This window comes from Phasianus colchicus, unplaced genomic scaffold, assembly GCF_987193195.1.
Source record: "Phasianus colchicus unplaced genomic scaffold, bPhaCol1.hap1.1 HAP1_SCAFFOLD_59, whole genome shotgun sequence".
Lineage (NCBI taxonomy): Eukaryota > Metazoa > Chordata > Aves > Galliformes > Phasianidae > Phasianus > Phasianus colchicus.
Genome location: NW_028325235.1, coordinates 153,691 through 166,778, shown reverse-complemented (window position 1 = coordinate 166,778; position 13,088 = coordinate 153,691). Strand labels below are relative to the sequence as shown.

General features: G+C 55.5%; 1 protein-coding gene across 13 annotated transcripts; it reads left to right on the top strand.

Annotated features, from left to right (window-relative positions):
- Nucleotides 1-123: 123 nt before the first annotated feature.
- LOC149911698 (uncharacterized) lies at nucleotides 124-12,773 on the top strand. Of its 13 annotated transcripts, none has more exons than XM_090133361.1 (15): nucleotides 124-767; nucleotides 3,864-3,989; nucleotides 5,734-5,957; nucleotides 6,099-7,153; nucleotides 7,667-7,728; nucleotides 8,283-8,436; nucleotides 8,688-8,944; nucleotides 9,279-9,349; nucleotides 9,701-9,780; nucleotides 9,903-10,014; nucleotides 10,380-10,503; nucleotides 11,077-11,214; nucleotides 11,534-11,676; nucleotides 11,881-12,006; nucleotides 12,116-12,773. In XM_090133361.1, exons 4-15 carry the CDS (start codon nucleotides 7,075-7,077, stop codon nucleotides 12,234-12,236), a joined length of 1,467 nt encoding a protein of 488 aa, XP_089989487.1. In that variant the 5' UTR covers nucleotides 124-767; nucleotides 3,864-3,989; nucleotides 5,734-5,957; nucleotides 6,099-7,074; the 3' UTR covers nucleotides 12,237-12,773. The 13 variants fall into 13 exon arrangements, with proteins under 13 accessions (XP_089989487.1, XP_089989486.1, XP_089989484.1 ...); XM_090133360.1 differs by having other exon boundaries at nucleotides 3,861-3,989; XM_090133358.1 differs by having other exon boundaries at nucleotides 2,686-3,989.
- The last annotated feature ends 315 nt before the right edge of the window (nucleotides 12,774-13,088 follow it).

Below are 13,088 nucleotides of genomic sequence, written 5' to 3'. Positions count from 1 at the left end.
GGAGGCGGGGCCGAGCGCGGGCTCTCCGCCAATGGCGGCTGCGGACGCGGGGCCGCCGCCATGGTGATGCCGATGGCGCCGGCGGGATGGAGGAGCCGCGGGGCTCCGTGCGGGGAAAGCGGCGCTCCGCCGCTCCGCTGCCCCGCCGCCGCCCTCGGGGACGCCGCGCGGTCGGGGGAAGGCGGCGCGGGGGCACCGCCGCCGGCCCCGTCCGTCCCCCGTCAGAATCCGGCTGTCCTCGGAGGGGGAACCGAGCCGTCCTCCGTCGTTGCGGCGAGGCGCTGCCGGGCTGCGAGAAGCGGCGGCTGACCGCGAGAGGCGGGACCCGCCCGGTGTCCGGGAGCGGCTCCTGGCTGAGCCGGGCAGCCCCGGAAGAGAGGGAGCGATCGCACGGATCGAGGCGCGTTCGAGCCCGGCACGGAGTCCGGCCCAGCGGAGTCCGCTTCTCGCTCGGCTCCAGTCATCGGCAGCGCTGTGCTGAGCTGCTGCCCCGCAGCTGCAGTCTCCAAGCGCCGTTTTCCATCTGATGCCGTGGAGACGGCGCGCCCTCCCTCATTGCAGCGCGTAAAGCCGCCCCCCCGGCGACAGCGCATGCGTGATGGCGTCCCCATGGCGACAGCGCCTCAGCGCGTGCGCCGCTCCGTCGCTGTGGCGCCGCGCCGTCCCCGCTGAGTGACGTCACCAGCCCCGCGACCCGAGGAGGAGGCGGCCGTGCGGAAGTGGGGCGGCGCACCCCGGGGCTCCGAGCGCCGCCTCAGCTTCTACAGGTGGGTGTTCGGGGGGGGGGCACCGGGGCGGGGCCGGGGTTAAGGGGGCTGGGGGCCACGTGCCGCTCTGCGTTGGCCCCGCGGGGTCTCTGTGGCGCTCGGGGCTTCCGCTCGGCGGGGGCAGCTGCTCTGTGTCTCCCCGCCTCCCCCGCCCCGTGTATTTCACTGCCCTCCTCCCCTCCCCCCGCCGCTGGTCGCCCACAACCTCCCCCGTCGCTCTGTGTGACCCCCGGGGTTGCGCCTCCCCTCCCCTTTTTCCCCCTTCCAGTTCCCCCATTCTGATCACTGTAGTCCTCTTCATCATCATCAAATCATCAAATCACCAAGGTTGGAAAAGACCTTCAAGATCATCCAGTCCAACCATCCACCTACCACCAATATTTCCCCACTAAACCATGTCCCTCAGTACGACATCTAAATGTTTTCTGAACACCTCCTGGGAAGGTGACTCCACCATCTCTTTGGGCAGCCCATTTCAGCATCTAACCACACCTTTGAAGAAGAAATTTTTCCTAATGTCCAATCTGAATCTTCCTGGCACAACTTGAGGCCATAAACACACAACCTGCTGTTAATACTTTTCCTAATGCCCTGACAATACTGAATGAGAAACACATCAACCTCCTGCTAGATATCTCCGAATCAAGTCAGTAGAACAACAGAGAAAGTAGGAGATGCTAACATCTGAGAAAAAATACTGAGAAGGGGAAGTAAAACAAGAAGAAGGCAATGAAGTGGCAGGTGGGTTGTCCCTCCATACCTCTGCTGGTCCTTCACTAAAATTCTTTTCTGAGGGCAGGGCTTTCTTCTCACTGCAATTTCTTGCTTCCTGCAGCCCTTCCCTAAGGCAACAGACACATTCCTGCCAGCTGCATTAATAACTTCCACCTTGTGACACTGAAAACAGTGGGGAACTGTTTAAAAGCATCCTGTCTTGTACAGATACATACAGAAGCAGCAATTACAGTAACAAGAGGAATAATAACGACAAGAAAAAGCACAAGGTGGAAAAAGCCTGTGAAGAAAGTGTGGGCGAAAGCATTTTTTCAGGTTCCTTGCACGAAATATTCCCAAGCAACAGACACTGTGAAGTGGGAGAAATCCAGAACTTCTACAGCATTTTGTCTGAATGCCCTCACAAAGAGAAGGGAGCGGGCTTCAAGACAGGTATCAGGATTTGGCCAATAATAAAACATACCTTTAGTTTTAAATGTGTTCCTTAACCCATTGTGTTACTTTGGCTCTCTCTGAAGGGTTGAAAACTAAGTGCTTTTTTCTCTGCTTGTAATCCATTTCCTGTGGGTTGTTACCACCTATCTGTCTGGCAGGAACTACCCAGTTACCCCGCTGATCAAACCTTACCTTTGGATGTCATCCAAAATTACTTAACAGAAAAGAATCCAACTGGCATATCTACTATGAGGAGAATGAGCAACATTTCCTTGAAGAATTTACTCAAAGTAGGCGTGCGTATTATGTGCCAAGAAAAGAAGGAAATTTGATGCTAGCATCAGTTGATGAACATTAGCATATATTCTTTATATGGTACATGCTGAAGGCAATGCTGGAAAAAAAAAATATGAAGAAAAATCATTGTTTTAAGGTCTTCCTGCCTCAATTTAGGGAAAGAAAATGGCAAGTTCTTCAATGGAAAGGCTTTTTTGTTGGTTTGTTTGTTTGTTTGTTTGTTTGTTTTCCATGAAGAATGGAAGTACTTCAAGAGATGGGGGTTTTGTTGTCAATGTCTAAACAAAACATTTGCATTGAATTCAAAATCTGTATGTTTCAGCGTGTCCAACACAGCCAAAATATTTTGCTTAGAGAAGGCAGGCATGTGTTACTATTTTCAATGCGTTTCATGTTTAAAAAAAAAAAAAAAAAAAAAGTCAATAATGAAGCATTCACTCTGTTGATCCAGTTCTCACTGAGTCATTAAGGGCAGGGAACAGAAGAGACAGAAGGATATGAGACATCTTTGAACGCAGCGTATACAGCGGACTACTGAGAAATTCAAACCCAAACGTCTAGACTAAGTGGAAAAACTTGAAGGAAAAGAAAATAAAAACAACACACAAAAACACAACTTGGAACGAAGTCAAAAAACCAGGATGAAATGAAACAAACTCCATCTCCCCTCATGGAGATGTTTTGATGCAGTTTGGCAAACCAACTATATGCTCACTTCCTGCTCCCAGGCCAGCTGTGAAGATTGCTCTCTGAATTATGGACTCACAGAATCGTTAAGGTAGGAAAAGGCCATGAATATCATCTGGTTCAACCGTAGACCTCTGGAAGGTTTCCTCCCAGACCACCACCCCCTTCCTTCAGGGGACAGGTGCCATGGTTTATTTTAGTGGGCAGCACCTCCTCAACTTAAGTTCCCTTGCCTTCAGTTCTCTTGCCCCTCTGCAAACACAGCAGCATGCCCCTAAAAATAAACAAAGAAATAAATAAATAATCCTGTGGTTTTGACACCTGTCCTCAAATTCCATGTCTGCTTTGACAGAATTACATGTTTTTAGAGGAGTACTTGGCCTGTGATTTTCAGTTAGTTCTGTCAAGCAGTGCACAGACCTTGGTCTCTGTAAAATGGGGCTCTCAGATAGGGTGAGCAAAGCTCACATGAGGGGAAATCACTAAGGGCAGGCTTGTCAGCCAGTTTGAATCCATCCCCTGAACAAAAAGAAGTGAAAAAACAAATTTGGTATCTTGGAGCCCAAACTGGCAGGCCTGATCTGAAATGACATTGCAGTTTTCATTAGCTAGTAGGAGCTGATTTCTTTCCTCCTTATCCAACACGACCTTGAAACATACCTTAAGCTTAAGTAGGTTGTTGTAGTCTTCAGGGGCCTATACTAGCTTTCCACTAATGGAAACTAAGTTTTGAACTCCAGGGAATGAAATGAGGTGAACAAAATTGTCTATCTATCTAGTCACAGCTGTAAGATTTAGGGCATATGAAATAAAAAATGGGGCAAAAGGGACACCAAGAACCGGTTTGAACTTTAAGGTAGTAGAATATGTACAGGGCTGGAGCTGAAGAAGTAGCTTAAATAAGAGTCTTGTTTCTTGTTTTTGGCTTTTGTGGTTCAGCAGGGTGCAAGGATGACAAATATTTAATAGCAGACCACTTCTGCCACAAAGCATGGCCATGGCTACAGAGGCTGGATGATGTCAGAGGATACAGAACAGCAGTCGTGTGATTATCCAGTGCATCACGTGGTAAGTAGGGGAGCTAATATGACTCTGACACCAATTCTTAGTCTACAGGCTTTTGTAGGATGGTATTCCTTAGCAGTATCTTTCACCTGGGGGTAAAGGGAGGGAGACCAAACATCCTCGGACAACCACATGCAATTTCTCACCATCATCAAAAAAGTAACCTGCTGTCAGTCATCTGGCTTGCTCCCTTCTGAGGTTACAACCCTTCAACAAAAGCAATTCAACAACAGACCACTCATAAACTCACGGTCAACAAAAATAGTTCTTTTTTCTATTGCTGGAAGAGCTGCAGCAGTTTCAGTCTCCCGATGAGCTATACCACTGCAGCACTTCTTTGGGCTTGAGTTAGTGGTGCACCACTTTAACTTAGTAGGCTTAGTAAAATACAGAAGGTACTTCACCTTTTTACTGAGAGGGAGGGCAGGAGAGGCAAAAATTGCTACTTTTTGCAAACTAGCCTCAGTTTGCAGTATCCCAATGCTCTGTATGAAAGCCTAAAACCACAAAGAAAATGACTATATCTTTAAATATTAGCAATGCAATTTCCTTTCTTCTATTCTTGTGAATTCCAACTGCTTTCCTGATGTTTGCACTTACCAAGTAGACAACCCAGTGATTACTTTCTGTGATCAAACCTGGCAGCTGTGAACTCAAAAGGGCAGGCTGGAACGAAAGCAACACGGCAATGCTGGAGAAAAGAACAGCGTGGCTTCACGTGGTGATGGAGCTTTGTTTCCTATCTCCTCTGAAATTCTGCTCTTTCACATACCCTGCTGTTGTACAGCAAGAGGAAAAAAACAATCAGTGAAAGGGTTGAGTTTGTAGGAGACATGAGCTCCACTTGAAGAGCCATGAGACGTTGGCTGGTATGCTGGTTCAAGGGTATGCTGGTAACTCGTAAACTGAGAAGCCTCCAAGTAAACACTCAGTGTGTCAATAAAAGGCTTGGTGGAGGGCAGAGAAATGTGCTGCTCCTTAAGGCGTGGTGCCCCCATGAACGGATGCACACGGTGTCCATCTCTGCTCTGCATTTAACGCAGGGCCCATGTCCCAGCCCACGTCCCAGCCACGGATCGCGTCCCGACCCATGCCTCGAAGGACTACATCGCAGTGCTCGCCCTATACGCGGGACCAGCTGCTGAGCCCAGATCCCCCAGCGGGGGCAAGGGGCTGCTCAGTAGGGCTGCCCTTTATGCTCTCACCCCCTCGGGCCCCTCCTGCGAGTCTAGGGGGCGCCGAGCTCGAAGGTCGCTCGATGAGGGCCGGGGGTCGCCGGTCCGGTCCGGTCCGGTCCGGGGCAACGGAGAAGGGCCGTCCGCACACCCCGGGAGCTCCCCGACAGCCCGAGCGGCCGCAAACAGGGTTAAGGCCGAGGCGATTTGCGCGTAATCCCCGGCACGGCCCGGGGAAAGGGGCGCGGTGCCGGGTAGGGGCTGTGAAGGGGGAGGGCAGCTCGGCTAGACCCCCGGGAGCCGGGGGAGGGAGCGGAGCCGGTGGGGAGGGAGGACGGGGCCCGGAGGGGGCCGGGGGGAGAAAAGGGAGGAGCGGCAGGGGGTGGAGGGAAGGAAGAGCGGCGTGGGGAAGCGCTACGCGCCCGAGCGGCGGAGGGAGGGAGGGAGAGGAGGAGGCGGCGGTGGAACGCGCTCGGCTCCGTGGGCCGAAGGTGCCCACCCCTCCCCTCTGTGCCTCCCCCGTTTTGACCTCCAGGGTCCACCTGCCGGCCCCCCCCCCCCCCCGATCCCAGCACCGGATGCCAGCACCGGGACAACCGCCTGTCCCGAAGTCCACACTGTCACTGTAACCATGGAATCTGGGGCCGTACCAACCCGTCTACCTCGAGAGCCCCATCAGCGTCCTACAGCTCCTGGAGCCTGGTGTCGCTGTCACCCTGGCTGTCCATGACTGTCCCAAGCTGTCCCCCCTGCCATGGTGGCACAACTGCAGCGCGGTGCCATCCTCATTGAAGAGGTGACGAGGAGGGGCACAGGGAGGGGGGCTGGGGACAGTTGGGGGACACGTGGGGTGTGACATGGGGTTGGTGGTGTCACCATCGTTGGGTATCACCTTCACTGGATGCCATTGGGTGTCATCGAGTGTCACTGTCTTCAGGTAACACCGTGACACCGTGACAGGGTGACCTCGATGTGGAACAGCCGTGATGCAGTGTCCCCATCCCTGGCTGTCACTGTTGTTACCGTCATCTGGTGTCGCCATCACTCGTGTGTCACCATCCCTTGGATGACATTATTCCCTGTGCTGTGATCACCACACAGAGGTAGGCACTGGTGGCCCCGCGTTGTCACCGTGCTGTCTCTGAGCCTCTTGCTGTCCTTTGTCACCCCTCCAGGCCTGCCTATAGCCGGACTCAGTGACACTGGAGCCCTCTGGTGCCCATCATTGTCTGCCACGAGGACGGGGACACACACGGTGGTGAACTCTGTGCCACCAACAGAGGAGACCACATGTGACATCAGCGTGGCACAGCCATGATGCAGTGTCATCATCGTTGTGCGTCGCCAGCAGCTCACCAGCTTCAGCCTGTATGACACGTGGCAAGTTCTCGTGCCATTTGCCGAGTAAACCACGGTGACTGTCAATAATGATATTTCAACCTCGTGAGGTGTGTGTGTGCCTGTGAACGCACAGGTTTTTGTTTATTAAGCAGACGTGAAACAACTTCTCTTACTAAGCCATTAAAGTTAGGCTTGCGTTCTTTCATAACAGAATTCAGTAAGTTAACTGGAACTCCTCCTGGAAGAGGAGATCTCCATGCCAGTGACCCAACAGAGCTCCAGGTGACCCGGGCTGATGTCACAGTGCGATGCGCTGCATCACAAGGAGATCTTCCACAGGGCAGCATCAGTGCCAGCACTTCCCTGCAAGGCCTGGGCGCTGCTGCAGCACTGCTCAGGGGCTCTGTCCTTCTGCGGTCAGGAGTCGGCTCAGGGGCAGCAAGGCTGCACTGGGTGACCTTTGTTGACACGTGGAGGAGCAGGGGCACTTTGCGGAGAATTGTTGGTTGGTTGAGGAGCCTTGTTTGTGGAGGGCATCCTTAGTTCTGAGCTGAGGGCTGTCGGCCAGCGACATGGAAGGCTGCTGGACTGTGAGCCTCAGCTCGGAGCTGGTCTACACGTTCCCAACGCTGCTGGAACTCTCTACCAAAGGTAAGGCTTTCCGGACTCCCTTCCCAAGGCATCGCACGGGGCTGTTAGCTGTCCAAAGCCTCAGCTCCTGCTCTCTGTGCTTGGCTGGGCATGGCTGGGGGCTGCTGCAAGAGCCCTGCCCAAGGGTCCAGCTCTTCTGGGGACCACGTGGCAGCCAGGTCCCAATAGTAGAGCTGCCCAGAGCCCCCAGGTTCCTTTAGGCATGCTCAGTCCCCTGTGATAGGGCAGTCCAAGACCAGGTTTCCCTGGGAAAACACACCTACAGGTGTTTCCGTAGGTTCCTGCTCTGGGAGGAAAGGCATCCTGTGTCCCACAGGCTTCCTATGTCCCCGTTTCCCCTCGGGGCCCTGAATAAGGCTGAAATCAGAGCAAAGCCCAGCTCCGCTAGCCATGGCGGTGCTTTTCTGGGGTGTGTGCGTGTGCCTGTATCGATCACTGTCTGTGTGAGGAGCTTGCCAAGCAGTTGTGAAGAGGCTGTCCTGGAGCATGACATGTCTTTTCTTTCCTTTGCAGAGATTGTGGCGGTCTGGGATGCCGTGTCTGATTACATCCTGGAACAGATGAAGCTGGACAAGGTGGGCTGGTATGCTGGTGGCCCTCGCCCTGGAGAGAGGTTCAGTCCCGCCAAGAGTGTGGGCCTCACAGAGCAGTCCCTCCCTGAGCACCACACTGAGCAGCACGCTGAGCCCAAGCCGGGTGCCCAGAGCAGCCTGTTGGCCAACTGGGAGGGAAACCCAAGGCCAGAGCTGCCCTGAGCAAACGTTTGGCACACGCAGGGGCTTTGCTCTGCCCTGTGATCAGAACGGGGAGAGCCAAGGGAGAAATGGGTGGGGGATTTTTTCTGGCCCTATGCCAAGGATGTCCTTGGGAATAAGTCCCAGGCTTAAGCCCTGTGCTGTAAATGCCCGGGCTCTTCTCTAGCCAAAGGATGTTGGGAAATACTATGCAAAGGTGACTGTCTTGCAGGGATCACAGATTTTTCCAAAGCTTTCCGGAGAGCCCCATCTCACCCTGCTGTCCATCAGGAGTGGGGAGGGCGGAGAGCAGTGACCCCATGCTCTTGATGTTTGTGGCTTTTGCCGCCCCTAAAGTACACACTCGTCAGCCTTTCTGTCTTTTCCCCGTGCAGGGAGTCCTGGTTCCGGGGCTTGGGGTCTTTGCTGGGGTCCGAGAGCAATTCCACAGCAAAGAAGAGGCAGTTTCGGTGCTAAGGCCTGTCTTCCAGCTGGACATCGGGGTGCTGTGGCTGCAGGACCTCCAGTCTCCCAACGACATCATCCCTGGTGAGAAGGCAGCAGCCACCTTCCCCTTCCTGTCCCACGTCTGGCTGGGTGTGTTATCCCTGCTCTCTGGAAATGGCCGGGAGCAGCAGAGAATTGTCTGCAAAGCTCGGGGTACAGCGTGAGTTCGTCCCGAAGGAACCACAGCTCAAGAGCTGTTTCTCCGAAAGACCTTTTCTATGGGATTTGGTCACGATCATGTTGCATGGGAATGTGGCTTGCTGTGGCAGTGAGGCTGTGCCTTCTCCTTGCAGACGATGTCAAGATTGAGTCGCTCAACTACCGGCAGCTCTCGCGAGCCTCCGGCGTCCCGCTGAACGTGGTGCTGCGCTGCGTGCGAGAGAGCGTGCTCTTATACTGTCACCTCCTGAGGAACAGGGAGCCCGTCTCATTTGTCTTTAAGAACATCGGCGTTATGACGTGCCAAGATGACTTCCTCCTCATGAGGTTCTTCTGCAGCTGCATTGCAACGCTGGAAAGCAATGCCACCGTCCTTTCTCTGTTCCGCACTGTAAGTTGAGGAGGTTTTGAGGGTGCGCCATCAGATCACTGCTGGCCAGCCTGGATGTGGCAGGCCAGTCCAATGCTTGTCCCCACGGCTTTCTCCACTGGCAAAGAGATTTCCTGGATCTCTGCCCCTGCAGAAAGCCTGGCAGTGCTCTTGCACAGCCTCTCTATTTGGCCATCCTGCTCCTTCAGAGCAGAACAAAGCTCTGATGTTCACGGAAGAGGCTTTGGTGGAGAGCAGCTTTCTCTTGGCATGGGAGCCAGGCTTGCTTCCTGTCAAGAAGAGCCATGAAAAAATGGCCTTGGCAAGCCTCCAGCAGGTCTGTGTCCCTTTGCAGAGATTTTGGACAGAAGATTCTGCTGACTTCGGGCCAGAGACCACCGCCCATGGGATCCGGGTGTTCCCGAGGTGAGCGCATTTCCTCTGCAGCACTTAGCTGGCCAGGAGACAGGCTTATTTCCCACCTCCTCCTCTGAGACGTGCCCTGCTGGGTCTCCGTGCTCGGCATCCAGTCGGGTAGAAATCCTGGAAAGTCTGGCTCCTGGGAATCATGGTTGTGTTACTGGTGCCCAAGCTGTCCCGATTCTCATCAGAGAGAATGGACTGCACGTGCAGAGGAATTTGGGCTACGTGTGCTGGTTTGGCGTGGCCAGGAAGGAAAAGGATGCCACGCTTTGCATAGCACATAGATAAATACCGCCAACAGCTGCATGGGTAGGAGGTCATCCTTCTTCAAGGGTTGTCACTCTTTGTTTCCAGGTTTCAGCTCACTGTGGAAAAGAGCAGAGCAGAGGTTGCCGCGGAAAAGAAAGCTGCAGTAGAGCGGAAGATGAGTAGAGGTGAGGGAACGGGTCCCAGCTGTAGGGAGGTGGGCCCTGTCCCGTGCCGGGTGACCGGATCCAGGTTCACGTGCTGTGTCCGTGGGGCTGCTCTGAAGAACTTCTTTCTGTCTTGGTTCCAGGGGGCTCTGCCAGCAGGCTGCTGCAGAGGCGGAAGACACTTCCCCCCTCCATGCTGCTGCAGCGCAAGCCAAGCTCAAGGCAGAAAGATGTGGCGAAGGAGCCTTCTGCCAGGTGAGAGCCTTGGGCGAAAAGAAGAAGGAGATGCGTGTGCTCGTGTAGGAGTAGCCTCCCCTTTGGAGCTGCCAGCTCTCAGCACCCAGAAAGGCTCCTGACACACGTGTCCCAGTGGGAGCCGTTCTCTCCAGGGATGGCAAGCACGCAGCACAATTGCTCGAGGCAGACACGCCAGCTTCATGTTCCACCCTGGCCCCCGATCCCTGGGGGAGCTGAATGCTGATCCCCATTGATGGCAGAAGCTCTTCTCCCTTCAGGGGTCTCTCCGCACTGCACCGGAGCCCATCTTTACGGCTGTGGGAGCACGGGGGGAGACCGAGGTGCCTTGGGCTCCTGCAGACTCCTCTTGTGTCTGTTTGCAGCGCGCTCCCGCCATGTGCAGGCAGCTCCCGCGGGACGAAGAAAGCGGGACAGAAGGAAGCATCTACTCCTGCCCAGACCAGCACTGCACTCCCTGCCACAGAGGAGTCTAAGAGGGTGCTGCAGGTACCGGCCCTGCCTTGCTACGGGGACTGTGCTGCTTGAGACTGCACAAATGACAGAATGGTAGAATCATAGAGAAGTTTGGGTTGGAAGGGGCCACTCAGACCACCTAGTTCCAATCCCCTGCTGTAGGCAGGGACACCTGTCTCTAGACCAGGTTGCTCTAAGCCTGACCCAGCCTGGCCTTGAGTGCTTCCACAGGGAGGGAAGCAAAAGCCTCTGTGTGTGCAGTGACCTGGAGCACAGCCCTTGGGGTGCCCTCATTTCACATTTCTACCCGCTCCTTCAGCTCCTCTTCAGTAGATGGAGGGTGCTGCACACCTTCCCTATCTTTTCTCGCCTCCTGGCCTGCCACCTGCCACAGCACTCTGATTTTGAGCAGGGGCCATGAGAGTGGAATACGACCTCTGAGCCACGTTTGCTACAAGTTGCGGATCCCGTCCTGCCTTTAGGGCCCCTGGTCCTTCAGGGACAAAACAGTGCTGACCGGCTGCCAGAGGCGAGGAGCAGGAGCGTGGAGCTGAAGGAAAGTCCCAGGGGCTGAGGCTGATCCTGTATGCTGCTGTGTCTCTGCAGGAGCTCCGGGAAGTGTCTGCATTGTGGAAAGAAGTAGACCGCACGTGGCCCATGCACCAGCAGCAAGTAGAGCAAGCACGGGCAGAAAGGGCGGCGTGGGAAGGCTGGAGCGTAGGGGCGGACCAGCGTCCACCCCAGGTACTGTCAGGGATCGAGCCTACTGGCAACAGCCGCCATCCTCTGAGCCAGGCTGCGAGCTCAGCAGGACTGAGGGGGTGGGGAGCGGGACAGGCGCCGTGCAGCATGGCAGGGGCTGGCCTGCTCCTCCTGGGGAGGAGAGCTTGGCACCTCGCAGGGAGAGCCCTGCAGGGAGAAGGGAAGGGCGGCGGGCAGCCGTGGGCTGGCAGGGCCAAGTCTCCTGCTTGCCGGGGCCTGCTGCGGGGCCCTTGACAGAGGGCTTCTGAGAAACAGCCCCGTGCTCCCAGCCACTTTGCTGACAGCGTCTCCTCTTTGGCAGCTGATGGCCAGGCAGAGCATGCGTGCTCCGCATCCTCCAGCCCAGCCCAGGGGACAGCAAGTGGAGAGGAGGTGGAGGAAGGATGTGGATCCTCTGCCGGGAAGTAAAATGGGAACAGCGACCAAGCTGGCACTGCACGCTGAGTAAGTGTGTGCGGGCTCTGCTGGCTGCCTGAGGCACTCGGGCAGCTGTGACCCTGCAGCTCGGGGACAGGCACAGCCCGGCCAAAAACTCTGGCGGGGTGCAAGGGTGGGGACACGCGGCAGCACGGGGATGCTGGGCTGGGTGAGGGGAGAGGCAGGGGGGCTCAGCAGAGCCCAAGGGATGACTTTCTCCTCCTGCTGCAGCCTCCTTTCCCCACGAGTGGCTCAGGTGCTCCAAAGGTTGGAGCCGCACCTCCATCAGCAAGAGGCTTTTGCCAGCACAGCGGAAAGAAACCGGCAGAAGCTGGAGCTGAAGCGGCAGCTCCCCTGGTGAGCTCCACAGGCAGCAGATCCTGAGAGCCGGGCTGGAGCCCAGCCTGCACTACTTGCCTGCGCTCAGCCCGTAACGCTCCGTGCGCTGTTCTTTTCACCTCCGTAGTGCTCGATGCTCGCGTCGCTCCAGAGGGGAAGGTGCAGCCAACGGTGGTGACCGCGGTGGAGCTCTCGGCAAGGGGGCTGGGAAGCTGTCCAGATTTCCACCTGTGAATGGAAGATCATAGAATCAAAGACTCATTGAATGGCCTAGGTTGAAAAGGGCATTGAAGGTCGTCTAGTTTCAACCCACCTGCTATGTGCGGGGTCGCCGACCACCAGACCGGGCTGCCCAGAGCCATATCCAGCCTGGCCTAGAACGCCTCCAGGGATGGGGCATCCCCCACCTCTCGGCAAGCTGTTCCAGCACGTCACCACCCTCCGTGGGAAGAACTGCTAACATCTAACCAAATTCTGCCCCCCCTTCCACAGTTTAAAACCATTCCCCCTTGTCCTGTCACTATCCAGCCTCGTCAACGGCCGTTCCCCCTCCACTTTATATCCTCCCTTCAAGAATTGGCCACAATGAGGTCTCCCCGGAGCCTTCTCCTCACCAAACTAAGCAAGCCCAGTTCCCTCCACCTTTCTCAATAGGAGAGGTGCTCCAGCCCTCTGATCATCTTAGTGGCCCTCCTCTGGATTCGATCCAAAGCTCTGCGTCTTTCTTGTACTGGGGCCCCAGCCCTGGACGCAGTACTCCCCAAAAAAATAAATTGGCCTTATTTCCAGTCTTTCTGCTGGTGTCGTGTCTGTTGCCATCAACTAATGTGATGGAGCCATGCTTTGAGAGAGGAGTTTGGGTGGCAACAAGAGCTGCTCCCAAGGCCCGGTAGGCCCATGCTCTCCAAGAGCGGATTCCCAGGACGGCAGCCATCTCTGCTGGCCGTGCACACTTCCTGTGCAGAAGAATTGATGTGTCCCCTCGTATCCCCATAGCTCCCTCCCAGCAACAGAAATTCCGTGGGAGAACCGCAGGGGAGCTCTGTGGGGACGAGGAGCAGGCAGGGGCACAGGGAACATGAGGGCTTCTGAAAGGCCTC

Excerpts from the sequence above, each read along its gene's own strand:
- LOC149911698 (XM_090133351.1), top strand. The coding sequence starts at position 7,477 with ATGTCCCCGTTTCCCCTCGGGGCCCTGAATAAGGCTGAAATCAGAGCA. Across the intron at positions 8,945-9,278 it reads TCCTTTCTCTGTTCCGCACT|AGATTTTGGACAGAAGATTC; the intron begins GTAAGTTGAGGA and ends GTCCCTTTGCAG. Across the intron at positions 10,015-10,379 it reads GCGAAGGAGCCTTCTGCCAG|CGCGCTCCCGCCATGTGCAG; the intron begins GTGAGAGCCTTG and ends GTCTGTTTGCAG.